At 44.2% G+C, this 20617-nt stretch overlaps 1 protein-coding gene across 7 annotated transcripts in view; it reads left to right on the forward strand.

The window, feature by feature from the left end:
* The window catches only part of INSC (INSC spindle orientation adaptor protein), a 129937-nt gene that overhangs the window by 69258 nt on the left and 40062 nt on the right, over positions 1-20617 (forward strand). For all 7 annotated transcript variants that reach the window (XM_082476548.1, XM_082476551.1, XM_082476546.1 and 4 more), the window contains 3 exons: positions 119-242; positions 13091-13204; positions 18882-19007. In XM_082476548.1, coding sequence (XP_082332674.1) covers positions 119-242; positions 13091-13204; positions 18882-19007 — 364 coding nt within the window. The remainder of the gene's footprint in view (positions 1-118; positions 243-13090; positions 13205-18881; positions 19008-20617) is intronic.

The raw sequence follows: 20617 nt of genomic DNA on the forward strand, positions 1-20617 counted from the left end.
CCTCCCAGGCCACTTGCATCACCACCAGGCCTGTTGCAGGCCCGTATCTGCCCCCTAATATGGTTCTGGGCTGAGTGCCTGCCCCTTACAGTGGCCCACCCAGGGTTTCTTTCTCCAGGTGCCTCCAGGTTGAGAATGAGCACATCCTGAAGTCGATGAAGGCCTGTGTGAGTGAGACCCTGAGCACGCTGGGCCAGCACTTTGGCCAGCTGCTGGAGCTGGCCCTGACCCGGGAGGTGCAGGTCAGTGTGTGCTGGACAGGGGAGGTGGGCAGAGGGACTGGGCCCGGCTCGGGGAAGCTCTAAAGTGGGCTTTCTTGGGGGACATCCTCCTCAGACCACCAAAGCGAACTCCAACACCTGAGAGACAGGACTGTCAGAGCTGAGCGGAGCCTTCCTGACCATCTAGCCCAATTCTGCATTTTCCAGATGTGAAAACTAGAGCCCAGAGAGGGCAGATACTGACCTAAGGTCACACAGCAAGGCAGTGGCAGAGCCCAGCGTCTCCCAATTGCACTTTCAGTGCTGCTACCACCACCTTAAATCTTCTCTGTTGAGTTATTGTTCACAGTGCACACAACAGATCCTTATATTCCTGAAAGACTTAGGGCACCTGCTGGGAGCAAGTCAATTCTGGATATCCTGGCAGTAGAGAAGAATCTAGAAAGGTCAGCTAGTCCAGCCCCTGCCTCTAGGGAAGGTGGTGCTTGATTTCAGAAAGAACGAGGGCTTTGGAACCTGACAGATCTACTTTCAAATTGTGGTTTATCACGGGACCTTGGTCAAATTCCTTAATCCATCGCCTCATTTTCCTCATATATAAAGTGAAAACCTTCCCCAGAAGAGAAGTGAGAGGACTAAGCAAACAACATATGAAAATTGCTTAGCACATAGTATGGGTTAAATACATATTATTTCCTTCTCTTGCCTTTTCCTATTTTTAAAAGCCTCCCAGAAAAGCTGATTCCATATGGTTTTCATTAGGAAAGGTATTTGCATGTTATTTATAGTTACAGAAATATTGTGTTACATATTTGCCATTCTTTTCCCACCACCAAATAAAAGCTTTCCACAAATAACAAATCCCTTCCCATATCGGCCTCTCTCCAAACTTGGCCTTTCTACCTATCCCAGAGTTTCCTTTCTCTCTTTCCTATGTGTCTGGCTCGTCTTGTACACAGCACAGGCCCTTCTGACCTGGCTCACTTGCTGGTCAGGGCAGCTGGCCCTGTGCAGCCTCACCCTCCCAACCCAGAAGGGTCTGCGGAGTTCACTCTCCCTGCCCCGAGAGTCTGGGACAAGGGAAGGGAAGGGCCAGGGCTGGGGCCCTGGAGCCGACACGATGAGCAAATGTTGACAGTCACGCGTACCGGCAGGTGGTGGTTCAAGCTAGGGCCAGTGTCCCAAATGGGACCATCAAGTCCCAGAGGGACCCAGTGGAACACGGGGCCGAAGTGGGTGAAGAAATTGAAGGAGTGATGAGCGAGGGTATTGAGGTTAGTGGTGGGGAGGAGAGGAGCCTGGAGGAATTTTTGAGCAGGAGCACAGGTGCCCGCTGATGCTTTTTAGGCCATTTTGGTGCCCTCTTGCCTGGCAGTACCAGCTTCACTTAAAAGGGCTTAAAAGAGTTCTGTTGGATTGTAAATGGAAGCCAGCTGGGTTTGGAAGTAGTCCTTAGCTCTTTCTACCAGGGGCAAAGGGTAGCTTGTCTTTTTGATGCTCCCCGTCACAGAATCCTGGGAAAAGCTCCTTGGGCTGTCAGGAGCCTACTTGGGCTTTGTGGACTATGTATCTGATTTCCTGGGGGCACTGGGTGCATTCTGTTTTTTCCTTATCCCGACCTTGTTTGGGGTGGAATTCCTGAGCCGGTGCTTCTACTTCCCTGGCTAAATCCTGCCCCATTTCCAGTCTGGCCACCTGCGTCATTGATGCTCAGCTTGGGAGCTGTTGGATCAGCTGCTTCTCTCTTAGAATTGAGTCCCCCATTGGTCCCCCTCCCGCGGTGGGAGAGGCAGTGTCTGTCCTCCATTCCTCTGCGTATTTGTTAGTTTCTTGACAACCCCCCTTCCCTCCCACATGCCCAGTGGCGTCCTCTAAGCCCTCCTTTGGGCTGAGCTTGCTGTGCTCTTAATATTTCTTGGCTGATCTTTAGCATCCTTTTACATTAGAAAGTTTCCATACAAAACAGTGGTGACATAAAGAGATACACTGGCTGAAGGCAGGGTAATCTGTTCAGTGTTGTGAGCACGTGTTTCCTAAACAGGTAACTCAAATCCTCTTCTCTAGGATGTTAGTAATTATACAAGGATCCTACACTTGGGGTATCTTGACATAAATGAAATTAAGCTTATTTTTTTTTGCATCAGCATTTCTCTTATGATGTGTTATTGTGTGTTACAAATCTTCTAAAAGTTCCTCACACATTCATAGTATTTCTTGTCTGACCTATAGTTTCCGTAAACAGGGGTTTTGCTTTTTTTTGTCCATGAATATATATCTAGTGACTAGAACAGTACCTGGCATACAGCAGGCATCCAATAAAGATTTATCAATGGATGAATGTTAAGCAGTGTGTTCCAAACTTACCTAGTCACAGATATTTTTTATTCTTAAAACACCCATTCATTTATTCTGGGATGCTGGTGTTTCAGGAAATGCAAGTTGGGAAAAGCCTTTTTTGCACTAGGGAGCCATGTAGGCTCTTGAGCAGAGGAACAGTACTCTTTCCATCCCCCCTCCACGCCCACCACAAAAACACAGTACATGGTGGAATGGTGCTTACAAGAAGGGCAGTGATAATATAGCACTACTCTGCAGTGGTCTGCTCCATCCTGCAATGTTATGTCCAGCTCCAGACCCCAGATGTGTTATTGAGACAATGATTGTGCTCAGAGGAGCTTCCTAGGAGGATGGGGAAGGGCCGAAGATTAAGGTACATGGGGAATAGTTGGAGGAGCAGGGATGTTTAATCTAAGAATGGAAACTCTGCTACCTCCTAAGGGAAGAAGGACCTTGGGCCAGTGAAGTGAATCTATAGGACATTCCATGGAAAAAGGGGTTGGCAAAGCAATAGGGCTGCCCCGCAGTAGAAGGGGCTGCCTTAGGAACTCCCCATCATTGAGGTGGGAAAGTCATGCCTGGGAGGACATCGGCAGTAGATGGAGGTTGGACTGAGTGACTTGCAAGATTTCTTCCAATCTTGATAGTATGTAATTCTATGAATGTGAGCCTTGTGGGGTAGTGGATTGAGCATGGCATTTGGAGGCATATCAGGGTTCAAATCCTGAATGTGCTACTTACTGCATCTACAAACTTGGGCAAGTTACTTAATTTCCTCAGTTTCCTCACCTCTACCGTGGGTTGTTGTTAGCATTAAATAAGACAACACAGGAGTAATTGGCATGCTTCTGATTGCGTCAGTGGCTTTATTCACTACAGACCTGAGCTACCTTAAGAGAAGTTAACAACAAGCTTTGCTAAAAAGAGCCTCCTAATCACCTAATTACTAATTATTTATTGAGATAATTTGACTACTTGGTGGGTTTGGAAATTTAAGGCTTAACCGTTAGGAGCCACCAATGGGAAATTAATGAACATTAAGGATTAAACTTTCTCAGATTAAAGGATTAGCCATGTGGGAGGTAAGAGGAAAAAACTTGATTTAGGAAAGATGATTTACTTGAAGACGACTTCTAGGGGACTCTCTATTGAATAAATCAACTCTCACCTGTACCTCTGAATCCTCGACTCCGCTTCATGTGGATAGATTGTATATGCATTCATCCGTTCATTCCATCAATCAATATTTATTTTAGTTTAAAATATCACCTTTGTTCTAATAAAACTGGTTAGGGACTGTATCTCTGGCTCTCTGGCTGAGTGAACTTGTTAAAACTTCATCTCACCCCTAAATTTCCCCTCCCTGTCCCAGACAGAGCTGGTCAACCTCAGGCCTCACCTGAGGCACAAGCACCTGTCCTGTGACAGAGGTCAGACCAGAGGGACACGTCCTAAGAGGAAAGAGGCAGGCGCTAAGCTAAACATACTCGGTTCCTTCTTCCAGACTCACTAACTCATCCTTACCCTCTCGGCAGGGTGACGTGGAGGGGTGGGGACTGAGGCCAGCAGAGGTGGTGCGGCTGAACTCTCTCCCTAGTGGAGCAGGAGGAGTGGGGGCCAAGTATTACCCCTTCGTGTTCACAGTTCTTGTCCTATTATCTTATTGGCCTCATCTATCTGGCTGTGGTCAGGCAGGGGTGTGGCTGGGCCCTTTGGAGGAGGAGGTCAGCTGCCTGTGAGGCAGACTTTTCACACCTTCAGGAAGCCATCCCCCCCAAATAACAAACTCTACTCCTTTGTGGATCCTTCTGGAATCCCAGTGGGCAATTTAGACTTTGCTCCCAGAAGGCTTGGAAATGACTCAAAATATTACATTCATTAAATTGACTCTAAGGAGATTTTGTAACTAAAGCTCAAAATTTGCTTTCCTGTTCTTTTTCTCATTCTCAGATTTTGCTCAGCTATGTTGTCCAATATAGGTAATCAGAGGCTGCAATGTGATTAAACAGCAAGATAAAGATAATCCAAACATATTTGCCAGGATGAGAAATATAAAGATGTTCAAAATTTTTAAATGGTCTTCTATGTCATTTTAAAGTTCCCTGGGAGAAAATAAAGTGAAAGAAAATCAAAACAAAAAAACCCCAAATCTGAATCCCTTTACTCTTAGGAATAACTCAAAGCCCCCGATTCTTAGGTTAATAGAATTCTCTTTAATTTTCTTACTCTGCTCATCTTAGCCAGGAGGGTCTCATCCCAGTGTGTGTGTGTGGAGTCATGTTTCTTTGGGCAGCTACAGCCCAGGCTGTCTCTCCAGCAATGGGAGGGATTTCTTCAGGGCTTCTCAATTTGTACTGGTCTTTCCCCACGATACTTGAAAGGGTCCAAAGAGTTAGTACCTTGGATACACAGTATTATCACAGCACTACTGCTACACTCACAGAAAGTTAAAACAGGCCAATCCTTAATCCTTAGGGCAGGAATTCCAGTCAACATGTCTTCCTAAGACTCTGTCTTTAGGGTTGCTGAAGACCTTAACAGACACTCATCTGCAGTTGAGAGAAAGAGGGTGGGTGACAGATACTGTCTGGGTTGCATCTGCAACAGGATGTCAGTTTATTTCAGTTGTCCACAGTCCACAAGGATTTGTGAACATACATTCACGGGGGGAAACCATCCACCACAGGTTAGATGTGGTACGATGGTTACCATATATGGGAGAAAAATGTCTCCTTTTTCATAGAAGGGCATGTGATACGTTTCTTCTTCCCAAAAAGCCAGGCATTTGTAATTCCTTCACAAGGACTTGGTTTGATTTGCATTCTTTGCCATCCAGCATTTTCAACATTTCTTAATTTCAAGCTCCCCTCCAAACTTTGCATTTCTGCCGCCCCAGGCTACACTGATTCCGGGCTGCTTGAAGTGACTTGGGCCAGTGGTCTACTGCTTCAGATGCATTGCATTCTCTGGGTTCCAAAAGATTTCCTAGGAGAAATGCAAGCACATATACTTTTAAGGAAATAAGTTTCCAGATCTTCAGTTTTCATTTGTTTTCTTTCCTAGAAACAATCCTCCTAATAATACACAGTTTTTACTAGTCCTTCTATTCTTTTCCAAAAGAATGGCATATTCCTCACCCATCCCAAATCTTATAGTGCATTGCCCTTTTTTGCAAAAAGCTTGGAGTGCAAATGGGGAGATAAAACAAAAAAGAAGCCTACATTCATGAACCATAAACCTTTAGGCCTCCGTGTATTTCCATGTTTTTAATATTTCTGTTGAGAAAAGCATTAGAAATTGTATATTTTGTCCAGTGTGCAGATTTTCTGAATCTAAAAATGTGGTAGAATGGTAGTGTGTGTGTGTGTCTGTGTGTGTGTGTGTGTTGGAGGGTTGGTTGTGAAAGTTTCCAATTTATCTTATCCCTTCTATTTCCATTTATTCTCAAATCGTGCATAGCTCTTGAGGGACATTCTCCTTAGACAAAGCAAAGAGAGCACAGGTGGGACAAATCAAACACTCAAAATGGCTTTTGGGGAGCACTTTTTAAATGCAAGCAATTCCTTTCAGCTGTATCTTATGCTCAACTCTAAGTGATGTCTAAAGGTTAATGACAATGATTCTTTTAAATGTAACTGGAATATTTTTGAGAAGGACCACATTTTTCAAGATATACTGGGTAAAAGTCACAGATACAAGTTTTGCATGATTTTTCTTTTCAGATTTGATGCACATTATTTAAGGCAGCAGTTAAAGACTATTTTGTCACAACATTTTATGAAATATTTACACTAATTTCTACTTTCTGTTAGCAAAAGATATAATTAATTGCTGGCAGCTGGACTAATTAGATTTAAACATAAATATTTTTCTCCTTTAAGTACGTAGTGAAGTTTGATCATAAGAGCTGCAAAAGGGCTTCCCTGGTGGCACAGTGGTTAAGAATCCGCCTGCCAATGCAGGGGACATGGGTTTGATCACTGGTCCGGGAAGATCCCACATGCCGTGGAGCAACTAAGCCCGTGCACCACAACTACTGAGACTGTGAGCCACAACTACTGAGCCCGTGTGCCACAACTACTGAAGCCTGCGTGCCTAGAGCCTGTGTTCCAAAATAAGAGAGGCCACCACAATAAGAAGCCCGTGCACAGCAGTGGAGTAGCCCCCACTCGCCGCAGCTAGAGAAAGCCTGCGCACAGCAACGAAGACCCAATGCAGCCAAACATAAATTAATTAATTAATTAATTTTAAAAAATGGTCCACATCAAAAAAAATACCTTAAAAAAAAAAAGCTACAAAAAACAGTCGAATGATTTCAGATATTTTTATTCTCAGACCTTATTTAATTATTTCCTGAAATAAACACCAAAGTTCAATACATATACACATCTATTTACTGAAGGAATGCAGTGGCTTTTATCATATTCCCAGATTTATAATTACTTTACGATGTTAGCTATATATTACTTTGCATTATGAAAAGTTTAATAAATTGTTTTATCTTGGCTTTGGAATATACACAAGTAAATCAAATTTTAAGTCTGTATTATTTTAATATTGACAGTTTTTAGCATTTCTCCTTACAGAATGATTTCCAAAATTATTTGTCAGCATTTTTTAGCATTTCTTGGAATACATATTAAAATTTTTTTAATTAAAAATGAAGTCAGGTCTATATTGAGAAAAAGCTAAGTTGACTTGGCTGATTGGCTTGGCTTGAAGAATAGTCTTTGCCAATTAGGTCATAGGGTGGGTATTTTCCATAAATTAAATAAATTAATTAGCTTCTTAAATTTTTCATAAATTAAATAGCTTCAAGTTTTTTTATTTGAAACACACAAAAATATTTTATTAAAATTGTATTGTTAATGAAATTAATAATATTTTGATTTTCTTAATCCTTTCTGAATAATTTGGATAATCCAAGGTGCTCTAAGTGAAAGAGTAGTGGGTATAATTAAGAGTTACTTAATATGTCTTGGTAAAGTACTTCTGGAATTCTTCTCAGAAATGGAGATAAGTGAATGAATGACTAATGATTGGGTGACAAATGTTTTGCAAGTCAAATGGTTTCCAATTCTTTGCTTCTACCAATTTGTAGGCGTTATCAGCTGGCAGACCATTAAAAATAGTGTTTGATGATAGATCACTATGTGATTACATAGCTCAGAATGTGCTCAAAGGGTGAGCAACTTGGCTATATATACTCTTCCCATTCCTCTTTTCACGGGATTTATGGGAACAAGATTTTTCAGGATTTACATCTAAAAATATAGCATTAAGCCAATATTCAATCATGGATAAATGAATTAGAAAACCTGAAAAGTTTACAAAGCCTCATTCATCTCATTAGGAGATATATTTATGATAAAATTTTAATTTTTATGATTTATAATTATCAAAATTTATCATCTATGTTGTATTGACCAATTGTACTGATGATAATTGTAACACTAATTCGAGCAAGAAGAGATTATTTTTAAACACTTAGAGCCTTATAGTCACAGGAAATAAAAGAAAATTTCAAATTTCAATGATAAGCATGATTAAGTGTGATCAGTAAAATACTTTGAAACTTAAATGTATTACATTAAGATAAAATTCTGAGGGAGAATGGAAATGGGAATGTAAGTTTAAAGATGAAAAGAAAAGATGCAAAATGTTCAAATGTTAAAGAGATTGTTCATGTAATTTTAAATGGATGATGATGGTATCAAGTTGTTTTGGTATTTAGATTTCATGGGATACATCTAAAAGAGTGATGTAATCATTTTATTTTAGTCAATATTTATAGTCTGCTGGAAATTACATCCTTTCCAACTTTGTTCTTTAAACTTATGATGCAAAATTTTACCTGTCAAATTAAAAATGTGCAAGGGGTCATATATTTTAAAAAATTCTTTTAGGGTTAAATGAGAAAAAAAAAATTGACATAGGATACACAGGCACTCTAGTTCTATAATATGGCTGTTGTCTCTGCCTCTCGCTGAGGTTTGCTTAGGCCTTAAGACCCTGTCTTCTAGGAAGGGTTTTCTTGTTATGCTCCTGAAGTCTGTTGCCTTATGCACCTACTGAGAACCCGCCCCTCTGCCATGTGCTTCTCAGAACACCGTCTTCCCATACCTTTTGAATATTTCAGTCTTGAATAACATTTTTCTGCTACATCTTTTTTTTTTTTTTCCAGTAATGAATTATGTCTGCAGTTTTCTCTCTCCTCTGTTAATCCCCCACTCCCTTCAGGGAGACTCAGCTGAATTTCTCACCTTTTGCCCTCCTTCTCACGTGGATCTCTTTCCTTATCTAACTTACAGAATGAGCGCTATTTACTCATCTGAGCAGCATTCGCACTTTGACTCCTCTTTCCTTTCTGACACATTCTTTTGTTTTCTAAAAGTAATCTTTTAGATTTTAGGATTTCCCTTATTGGAAGAAATAAAATCAGTTAAGGTCTGGATCTGCCCTAAACCTTTAGTTCTAAGTGATCTTATCCATTTTTGCCTCTCTAAATTGGATATTCCCACCCAGGAGATATTTTCCCATCAGACCAGTAGCTAATCCAAGCCTGGATTCAGTTATTATTTTGTCTGTCTCCTCTTTATTATGTCTAGTCTTTCTGAGCCTTTCTCCAAGTCCTAATTCATGCATTTCTCCAAAACGTTCTCTTGGGACACAGGCGATACTATATCCTTATGTTAAAACCTTTTCGCTTGAAATTTATCTAGTAATCCTTTGAATATTTCATGCTGATCTCTGTAATTTTGTCCTGTATCTAGAACTCTATTAATACAACAAACAACCGTAAAACAATTTTGAATATTATATCTCACAATGTTAAGGGTAGAGAATTTCAGTAGGGCTTGGCTGAGTAATTCTTCTGCTCCATGTGGCATCAACAGAGGTCACTTGGAGGTATTCAGCTGGCAGATGGTTTAGAGAGTCTTAGAAAGCTTCATCACATGTATGGTGCTTTGGAGGGGATGGCTGGAAAGTTGGTCTCAGTTGAGAGTAATTGATCAGGGGTCCTACACATGGCACACGGCATCTCCAGCATGACAGTCTCAGAGTTATCAAACTTCTTATCTGGTAGCTTAGGACTCTGAAAAGAATGTTCCAAGAAGCCTGGGTGGCAACTTCAAGGTTTCTTATGACCTAGCCTTGGAAGTCCTGAAACGTTACTTCTACCGAGTGCTGGCTTCTGTTGGTCAAGGAAGTCACTGAGGCCAGCCCAGATTCAAAAGAGGGGAAATTAGAACCCACCTCTCTATGGGAGGAGTAGCGAAGAATCTGTGGCCATCTTTAATCGACCCATGTATATGTAATCCCTTTGCATGGCTGGGCTGTCCTAACTATATCTAACTATGGAGTCTCTATCTGAAGCTTTAGAAAGAGGCTTCACAGTATTTTCCTGCCTCCTTCTGAGCAACTTATTCCAGGTTGATGTTTGAGAGTTTACCCCTGCTGATAAATTTCACTGGGCTGCAGTCACTCTTTCTGATGGAGAAACAAAAATATATTCCCCTTTTCAAATTCTTTATTTAGAGTAGTTAGATTGTGTGCACCTCCTTAACCCTTTTTTTTCTTCTTTTTTTAAATCCCTTTCTCCTGTTCTTCAAGATCCTATTTTTTTGGTTTCGTATCTGCCTGGTCTGTCATAAAAAAATTCTGTCACTCAGTTTAATCGGTCTATCTTCCTTTACTTTGTTTCCATTCTTTCACCACTCTTCTCATGATAGAGGGTGAAGCATATTTTTGAAAATTCACCAATTCCTCCTCGATTACCTGAAAAAACTTGATTTTAGAGACTGTGTTCATTTGAAACTAATACCAAGATAGGATTTGATAAGAAACGTCTATGAAGGATAAAGGGAAGGAAGCAGGAGAAGGCAGTAGGAAAACCATGTTGCAGGGCTGACAACTGAGAAGGAAAAGGGGGGGGATGACTTGAGTAGGAAGAGATGGAATTTTCAAGCCAAAGTCACCTGTGAGAGGAGTCCCCTGCCTGCAGTCACGGACTCACAGCAGTGCCCCTGCTGTGCTAAGTCACAGCTGGGAGTAGCTCAGGGGAAGTGTGGCCTCGGTAGGAACCTGGTGGTGGATCCAGGTGGGGCTTTCAGTCAGCTCTGCCCCCTGCAGCAGAAGCTCTGGCTGCCACAGGGTAGAACATTGTAGATGCTAATGGAAGCCAGGGTGGAGAACTGTGCTCCAGTGTGGTGAGAGCTGCTCATGAGGCTGGATTTCCTCCTTGTCTTGAGACTTCATCTCCACTAGTCCCTGGGAGGTCCTGCCGGCACTGAGGGACATGGATTCACTGACTTTGGCAAATAGGGAGTCAGATTCACAGGGGTTAATGTCTAACTCCACCATGTAACGTATGTGTAACCTTGGTCAGATTTCTGTGTCTCAGTTTTCTCAACTCGGAAGGAAATCTTGAACAAAACTTTTGAGAGCCCTTCTAGCTCTGACGCCTTCCAGCTCTGACGCATTGTGATACTTAGAGCCTTGATGATTTCCGTGGTGCTTTTGATCTCTTATATTTCCAAAGTTATCCTTGTGAAAAGGATGCTTACAACTTTTCATTGTCAGAGAGCTGACTCACTGAGACAAATCTGAAGTGTAATTATGGTATATGTGAGTATAGACGTTAACAAGAAATTATCCTCAGACATAAGTGGTCTAATAGCAGCAAATGATTGCAAAAGACAGTGGGTTTGAATAGTTTAACATAATGCTAATTTGCTTCAAGTGCAAACACTAATCAGGAACATTAGGTAATTATCATTTAGGTACAGGACCCAAGTATATGAAATCTGCATTTTCATGTTAGCACTGACATCACTTATATAACTGCTTACAGCAAAGATAGGGAATGATTCTAAGAAGTACATTCATTATACAGATTTGCAGTGACAAATCTTGGTTATTAATTTTACTTTTTGTTAAATATCTTACAAGTGGCATCTATCCAATCTTAGGAAATAATTTTTATATTTAATATAGTTTGATTAATTACACACAATCTTAGACTGCTATATGTAGAAGATTGGCATATTGCTATGTGTGAAGAATTCTGAGTTTGAATAAAGAAGAAAAATGGAAGAGCTATTTACCTTGAGCCTCAAACCCCTTTAATTTAAAACATTTTACAAATGGGGAAACTGAGGCCTAGGGAGTTTATCTCAATTGCCCAAGATCTCAAGATAAAAACTGCTAAGAATTTTATTTTGCTTCTGTGTGCCAGATACCTTTAGAAGTTCTTTATATATATTAGCAACTTTAAAAGATGGGTACAACAACCATAAGAGATAGACACTGTTACTTCTGCCGTCTTACAGATGAAGAAACTGAGGTGCAGAAGGGCTGAGTTACTTGCTCTAGGGAGCTTAGAAGTGGCAGAGCCAGAATTTGAACCCAGGCAGTTTGGCTCTGGAGTCCATACTTTTAACCATATACATACTTCCTCATCAATATAGTGTGTTAAAAAAGGCAGGCTGGCACTGGAACTCAGATCTCCTAGTTTCCTTGTGTCTTTTCCATAACACCAGTATGAATTTGAAACAAATCCATTTTAATATTTTAAAATAAACACGGCAACTGAAATTGCACAAGTGGCTTCCCAGAGGTCCTACTTTCTCGCACGAGGCCCCCAAAGGCAAGTCTCCCCAGTCTCCATCTCCACACCTCCCAGGAGAAACTCAAGCAATGAACATTAATTAGCAGGTAGGAGTCATCTATAATTGATGAATCACAACCTTCAAAACAAATGGCTGATTATGAAGTGGTTTCAAGTTATGTGAAAAGCTTTTTCCCAGAAATAAGCTAAACTCTTCTAGGAATAATCTTCATATCCCATTTGTTGATGAATTTTCCATTTGCTCTTCTTCCTGAGCCTCCCAGGGTCCTGTGCTTGGTCATTCCCGGACCTCTCACCACCAGCCTTAGATCCTTCAGCTGTAATTAGTGGCATTCCTCACTGAGCCACCCACTCTTTGACACGATTCTGGGTTGCTGTGTTGGCCTGGCTGTCCACCTAAGGCAAATGTCCTCTGAGCAGGAAGATACTACAGAGTAGAATGTTCCTCTTGACTCATCTCCTGAACCCATCACCCAGCTGGAGTTTGCCATTAGCTAACGGCCATCCAAAATGAGCAAATTCTTTGGTCATATCTGTAGCAACTCATTGGTTTTCAACTTGATGGTTTGTTTATTTCACCGATGGTTTCTGTTCTTATCAGGAGCCAGTAGAATAGCAAAAAGGTGCTTGCTGAGCCCATCAGTGATGAGAGCTGATTTTCTGATTGACTAGAGCAGGGCGCATTGGTTGTCCATGCCCCAGGGGTATGAAATTATCCCATATTTCTGAAATGTAGCTCAGACCTCATCCTGACTCATGTCTTTCCCTAAGTTACCCCATCATGGGGTAGTGGAGATGGGGCAGGGTTACAGACTTCAGGACACTCTTGAATATTCCATTAAGGAAGATGAAGAGAAAGTAGATGAGTGAGTAACCATCAGACTTTGCTCTCTTTTCTTAGGCACTGGTGAGAAAAATCGATGCCTCGGACAATATCTACACCACAGAATCCACCACAGGGAACCTGTTCAGCCTGACCCAGGAGGGGGCTCCCTTGTGCAGAATCATAGCCAAGGTGAGCTTCATGGATGGGGGCCAAGGTGACGGGCCTGGGGAGAGTGTGAGGAAGCTAGTTTGACGGGGACAGCTGGCTTAGGAAGCCTGTCCTGGCTCTAGCATTTGCTTGTTATGTGATCTCGGAAGAGTTACCTCCCCTCTCTGGGCCTTGGTGTCTCCATCTTTAATAGTGGCTAACTCCTCTGATTTCATTTCCCACTTGAGACAAGAAGATGGTGCCCCTGGAGCCTCTATCATCTTTCTTCACGTGGTGGCTGTTATAAATATCAACCCTCCTCCCTCATCTTCACATATCCCACCAAACCCAAACTAAACATATCTTCCAACTTAGGTTCTTGGCTGGATCTTAAAAATGCCTGCTGTCACTGCACTATGACATGAAGGAAAGACAAAATTGAGGGCAGTGGTTTTCATGAACTACATGGGAGTTGTAATTCATTAGCTTCATGGTCAGTTTGCCCCTGCACTCCTTCTAAGTGTTGGATCCAAACATTTAGAACAAATATAGGCAATTGGTAGCTCCCTAGGGGGCTTGCTAAGGCCTTCTGTTTTATTTTTGCCTCTTTTTTTTTTTTAAACTTGAGAAGTGACATTACCATTGGGGATAGAATAATGATCTAACTGGAATCAAAGTTATATCCTTCAATAGGCTTAAGATGCCAGTCACAAGAAGATGCTCCAGCTCTGGGGTTCCCAGTCCTAACTCTGCATCACAATCCCTCAGGGAGTTTTTGGAAAACACAACATAAATGGTTTGCCGCCCTCCAAGATTTACCGAGGTCCTGGGGTAAGACCCGGGAATCCGCATTTTAATAAGCTCTACAGGGGATTCTGAGGCATGGCCACTCCCAGAATCACTGATCTAAGCCTTTAAGGAAATCTGGAAGAGTGGGTAAACGCTTGTCACCTCTGGTCACGGGAGAGGTAAATTGTGCGCAACAGCGATAGCTAGCGCTTGATGGTGCTCCCCACTGTGCTTAATGCCTCGCAAACGTTATTTCTTTAAAATCATAAAATCATCCTAACAAGCAGTTACCACGTTTTTCCCATCTATAGTTGAGGAAGTGGTTTGAGAGGCTTACTCAAGGTCACACAACTGATAAAGAGTGGAGTCAGAATTAGAACCCAAGTCTCTTTAATTCAGAGTTCATGATCCTAAAGCCCACAGTGGTGACTTCTGGTTCAATCCTTGACCCTTCAGCTTCTTGGGCCAAAGTGTGACTCAGAAGTTCTCAACCCTGTAGGCATATTAGCATCACTAGGGAGCTTTAAAAATCTCCACTAGTAAGTGGCCAAGGTGAATTTGAACCTGGCTGTTTGACAGCAAAGGCTATGCTCTTGTTTGCTGTCCTGATCTGCCTCTCAGCAGCCCGGCTCCCTCCTCTTCCTCCTGTCTGCCTTCTCCTTCTCATCCCCATCCTCCCTTGCCCTCCTCCCCTCTCCACAACCTTTATTATCTACTGCATCCTTTCTATATGTCAAACACTGCACTAAGCTTTCCCTTCATCATCTCATCTGATCCTCCCGATAATCTAATGATGTGTTATAATAATTCCCATTTTTAAGATAAGGGAACAGAGGCTCAGAGAGAAGTTCATGCACATTAAATGCAGATGGGATTTTAACTAGATCTGTTGACTCCAGAATTTTAATCTCAACCTTCTTCTGTCTCCAGTCCTTGGGGGAGGGTAGACGGAGGGTTGATGCAGAGAGGTGATTCCATGATGACTCCCATCTTCCCAGCCTGGAAGATGGCGAGACTAGGTCTTCCAGCAAAATCAATGTTTGGGTTTCCAGTCCTGACAGTGACAAAGGCGCTGGGAGTTCCTGGTATGCCCTGCACAGCATCCTCACCTCCGATGCTCAGGAAATATGCCCAATATGGTGACCAATGTGGGGCAGCTTCCCCCAGTGGCCTTCCTCACTCACCTCCTTGGAGCCTGGTGTGGTCTGTCCTTGGGTCCTTCATCCATCTGAGCTACCCCCATGAGATGATTTGGGCAACCTGTCTGAGGTCTATCCTCTCATCCCCTTGGGTTCCTCTGATGGCCAAGAAATAAACCCAGTCCTCCCTATGACGGTGGTGGCAAATAATCCCATCCCTTCCTGAGTGCAGAGCACAGAAAACTCCCCTGTGCACTGTTGAAATTACCCCCTCCTCGCCACTCCAGTTCCTCTATTATCCTCCCCCCACCACTAGCCTACACACCCCGCAAGTGGCCTCCTCCAGCTTTATGACAGCTTACCCTGAGCCTGTCTGAGTAATGCATACCATTATACAGCTGGGCTCTGAGCCCAGAGCTTTCTATAAAATTAAACAAGCTCCAGCCAAAAGTGTGATTCTGCAAGCTCAGGCGGCTTCTGGTCCCACTCTAAGCTGAGTGCTTCTTTTCGGTCCTCGATGGGGGCTTCACATTCCGTCTCACTTTCTATCTCCTCTCCCTCCCACATATTCCAGCCCTTGGGACACCTTTCACGAGGGTATGAGACACCCTTCTAACCAGGATGCCTTCTGTGACCTGATCCCAACCTGGCTGTCCAGGTCCACCCTCACTGGGTGCTCGGCCCTTTCACAACATTAACTCACTGCTCCTTCAGCAGCTGAGTCATGTAGCTGTCACGACCCCATTGTTAACCAAAGATTGCCAGCAGCCGAGCCAGGATTTGAACCAGAATCCCCTCAGTCTGGGTTCAGGATTCCCCCCTTCTTCTCCTAGTAGCTAAAAATGCTAAGAAGACCATTTTTCACAGGCTTGGGAAAGGATGTAATGAGAATCCAGTGCAAATGGATGCAGAGGCTTAAATATAGTTATGCTAGACTTGGCGTCTCCTGAGCCAAAGGAAGACTGCCACACTGATCCTGGCTCTATGCCTCCCATTCTTTGGCATCGTTTCTTCATTGTCTGCTCCAGACGTAAATATCTATCTATCTATCTATCATTGTACATATATAAATAAGATTTGTACTATATATGATTAAATACACACACATATAAACATGCATACATATATAAATATTTACATCTGGCGGGAGGTCATTAATAGCCAACAAGGCTGGCCAGGGAGACTTTAGGACTCCTGTTCTTTCTTCTTACTTTAAAGAGTAATTTGATCTTATGTCAGTGACTCTCTGGGTAAGGTCTTTATGTGGAACCCTTATCGGATGTCCCAGGAACCGTGGGAAAGTAGGCAGGCAGGGATAAAGGACTGTGGAGAAAGAATTCAGAGGGGTAAGTGTCTTGTCCCCATACCAGAGCATATTTTTTATCGGAGTAATGATGTGTATTTAAAATCACATCATTTTAAGTGACCCTTTGACCCTTCTATAACTGTCCCCCTTCAGATTATGTCAGGAGTTCCTACTCTGTGCTCTTTTAACCCTGCAACCCCTCCCCATTTCAATGCACAGCTACCCAGATTTCTTCCTGCTTTTAACGTTGTCTGCCAGACAAGGAGCTCAGCATGGACGGGGACTGAGGCAGTGCCCAGCAGAGGGTCTGGCATATAATAAACCATTAATATTTTTGTGCTGCCTGAACAAATTTACTAGTCCTAAGATATGACCCTTTCCCACCAAAGAAACTACCCTGAAAGGAAGGAGGAATATTATAAAATGTCAGAAATTCTGAACTCCCCCAGAATTGGATACTTTCATCTTGGTCTCTGCAATGATGGGTAGCCAAACTCTTAGACTGCACAGGGGACGGGGCTTGTCATTGTGGGGTGCGGGTAAGGGGAGATCTGGGGTGACATTTCAGCGAGGCTGTGCTGGGCCGTAGTGGTCATTGCTGCTTCTTCTGGTTGCTCATACGTGATCCTTTCAGTCATTCACTGCTGCGTCCCTGGGGACACAGAACAGAGCCTGTTTTGTGCATAGTACATTTTTTGTTGAGAGAGTTCTGAAAAATCTGATTGGGGATGGTAATTTTGCTGAACCCACCTCCTTCTTCCTGTAACATCTTTCTCAGTTTGGGGAACCGAGGGCAGTGGGCATAGTTAGAGCCAGGAGTGGTGCGGTTAAAGGCAAGTGCCCCTCAGGACCAAGTTCAGACCACTTGCTCATGCATTCTTTCCTGCTGCCACTCCTAGGCACCCCTCCAGCCCTCAGGGAAGGGGAGAGGGAGGAAACAGGGCAAAGACAGTTGTGGGATAGCCAGCTTCCCCTGCTTTGGACGTGGATGTCCACGGTGGGGTTGCCACCAGTTTGCTGGACGTGTGGTGAGTCGCCTTTGTGATCTGTTGGTCTCTCTCACTTTGCTCTGGGAGCCAAGGCGGCTTCAGTGGTTTTTCTACAGAATAAAGATGTCCAGTTAGGCTGAGCGCCTCACTCCCAGACTCTTCTCAGAAATCCTCTCAGAATTCTCCTGGGAGGTCGCCACAAGGTCTCAGAAAGGAAAAGTGCAGGTTCACATTCAAGAGCTCGGCTGATCAATCCTAAAGGTTTTTCCTCTTTTCCTTTTACAAATTGGAGTGAAGGAGTGAAAACAAGACCAGTGTGGATTTGGGGTGATTATTTCACCCATCTGGACTTTAGTTTTTCCCATTCCCCCAAATGGAAATGAATTATAGTACTGATGTAAATAAAGCTCCTTTTTGTGTGCCTGCCATGGTGGTGGGAGCATCTGAGAAGTAACAGGGGGTCACTGGCATAGTGAGAACCAGCACGAGGCATCTAGGTTTCGGTTCCCTCCATCTGCCTCAGACTTGTTTCTAGAACCTGTTTCTGACAACTCCAGGCTTATTCCATGGCGGCTGCTGAGGGGGTTTGCCAGGAGTCTGGGAGCAGTGTTAACTGGGGTTGAGCCTGGCCACAGCACGTGTGCCTGCCCTGCCCTGGCCCCTCACCTCCAGTTTAGATTACCAAGAATGACATTATTTCTGGAGCTGGCATTTCACTGTAACATGTGTGGGAGCTTGGGAGTGTGTGTGTGTGTGTGTGTGTGTGTGTGTGTGTGTGTGTGTGTGTGTGTGTGTGTGTGTGTGTATAGAAACCAGAGGGGAGGAAACATTCTTTTTTACTACTACCTTCCTGGGTTCTCTGGCTGGGGCCCTGGAAATTGGGCTGACAAAAGCCAGATTAACAATAGAAAAAAAAAAAAAAGTTTATTAGCACTTGCACTGTACTTATGCATGGGAACGGTCAGAGGTGAGTAACTCAAAGGGTTGGTTAGAACTTGGGCTTAACGTAGCATCTTAGCAAAGGAACAGTACATTTTTAGAGAAGTGGTAAGACAGAGGAAGAGAACCTTGACTCTCTAGGGGTGGCAAATTGTGGGAAGACACATATACGGGAAACTAATAGTAGATGAAGACTGAAGTCTGCTATGTGGATTCCTCTGGTGCCGAATCCAGGCTGATAAGGGTCTAATATTGTCTCCAGCGATTAACTCTTGTTCTTCCTAGTAGAGAGGGGAAAGGGTATAATCTTTTTAAATTTATGTCCTGCTTTTAGTCAAATAGGGAGAGGACAGAGATCTTTTTTTGTATCTGCTTCTTCTTAATTGCCTTCAAATCAAAATAATCCTTACACTAAAGCAGCATATTTTGGGGTGGCTATTCTGCCACCCTACAGACCCCAAAACACACCTGCTGAGTGAGGGGTATCAGTAATTCTTGAGTCAGCCCCTGGAGAGCTCACACGGTGAGTTCACGTGACATTTTCTTTTTCTTGGCAGGAGGGTGGGGTCGTGGCGCTCTTCAAGGTCTGCCGGCAGGACAGTTTCCGGTGCTTGTACCCCCAGGCGCTCCGCACGCTGGCCTCCATCTGCTGCGTGGAGGAGGGTGTCCACCAGCTGGAGAAGGTAAGGGCACAGCTGGCTGGCTGGGTGGGGCCTGAGGTCCCTGAGCGGGTGGGTGAATGGGGAGAGTGACCTCCTGGTGGACGTCTGGCAAGAGCAAGTCTCCCGAGTCCCTCCTGTTCCCAGGCATCATTCATGTGGGGCTGCTGGGATCTTGACTGTGGTTGATGAAGACATGAAGGGGGCCAAGACTGAGGAGCTCAGCGGGAAAGGCAGGGTCCAGAGGGACACTCAGCACTTCCTGGGTGGAGTGGCCAACAGAGCCTGGTTGGTGGGGCGGGGTGGGAGGTGGGGGGGGAACACAGCAGGAGGCAGGCAAGTCAGGTGGGGAGGGGTGTCGAGGTTAAGGGCGGTTGGTCCTTCTCTCGTGGCAGGACCCCAGCAGAAGGAAGAGAATCCAGCTCCTCCGGGGACAGGATAGGCATGAGCAGGGTGGGCATGGGTGCCTGGGCAAGCAGGTGGGCCCCACCCAAAGACGGCCTGGGTAAGGGAAAGGGAAACTGGAGTCCAAGCGCATGATGGGTCAACACCACTGGGGGTGGCCAGGATTGGAGAGAAGGTGGTGACTTGACAGTCCCAGGTGCCTAGCTCCAGGCCAACCTAGGGCAACGTGACCGATCCCAGCTACCACCTCCCAGTTACCCCAGGTTGTAGGGCTGAGGCTGCTTCAACGCTGGTGCCTGAGTGGGTCTGAGCCTGCAGATGGGTCCTCAGGGCTGTTAGCAGGAGGGCTGGCAGGCTAGCGCTGACACTTGGGGATTTCTCAACCACATTTCAAGGAAAGATGCTGAATTTTTTTTATGGAAGAGAGCTAGAAAGGCCTGGTATGACCTGGTGACAATTGTGGTGCCTGCAGGGTGAGGGGTAGGTACCTTGAGTCTGTTCTCGTGACTGGTCTAAAAGGGGATGGGACAAGCAAACTGCTCCCCTTCCTGTGCATCCGTGTCCCACAGTCTGGTCCTGGCTGCCCAGAAAACCTCCACCCTACCCTCAGCTTCTTTACTTTGGTCTGGACTCCTAGACAGATGGTCGTTTTACATTCTACCTTGCCTCTTTCTAAATCTGCTCGGGTTATGGGACAGAGTCACAGGATCACAGGCTCTGAGGTGCTTTTAGCTGAGGATGGAGGGTGCATGGGAAATCTGCTCAGTTTACAGATGAGAAGGCTATGGCTCAGAATGGGGAAGTAATTTGTCTGAGGTCACACAGCAAAGTGGTGAAGGAGCTAGTGCCAGCCCTCTGGACAGAGTGCCCCCTTCCCATGGGGTCAGAAGCCTTTGTATGTGTGTGCTTGCTTAGGTGGTAAAATGGAGGAGAGAGGCAGTGGCGAGACAGACAGACTCCATGAAGTAAATGCATTGAGCATTTGCAGCTTCATGTGCTGAATAATCCTCTCTTCTCCCATAAAATCTTCTTCCTTAGACAGTGGGAAATGGCCATACGCGTTTGTTTCTCATCTTCTTTCATGCTGGTTGGCAGGAAGAAGGGGAGGAAAAGGCAGAAGGGACTAGAATCGCCAGTTCTCCAAAAGCAGTGTATTTCTTGGCTTTAGAGAGTTTGCAGAGCACGAAAACCTCAATCCAGGGAAGGAAAACAGCAGGGCTTTTTTTGCT

This window comes from Balaenoptera physalus (genome assembly GCF_965194825.1).
Source record: "Balaenoptera physalus genome assembly, chromosome: 10".
Lineage (NCBI taxonomy): Eukaryota > Metazoa > Chordata > Mammalia > Artiodactyla > Balaenopteridae > Balaenoptera > Balaenoptera physalus.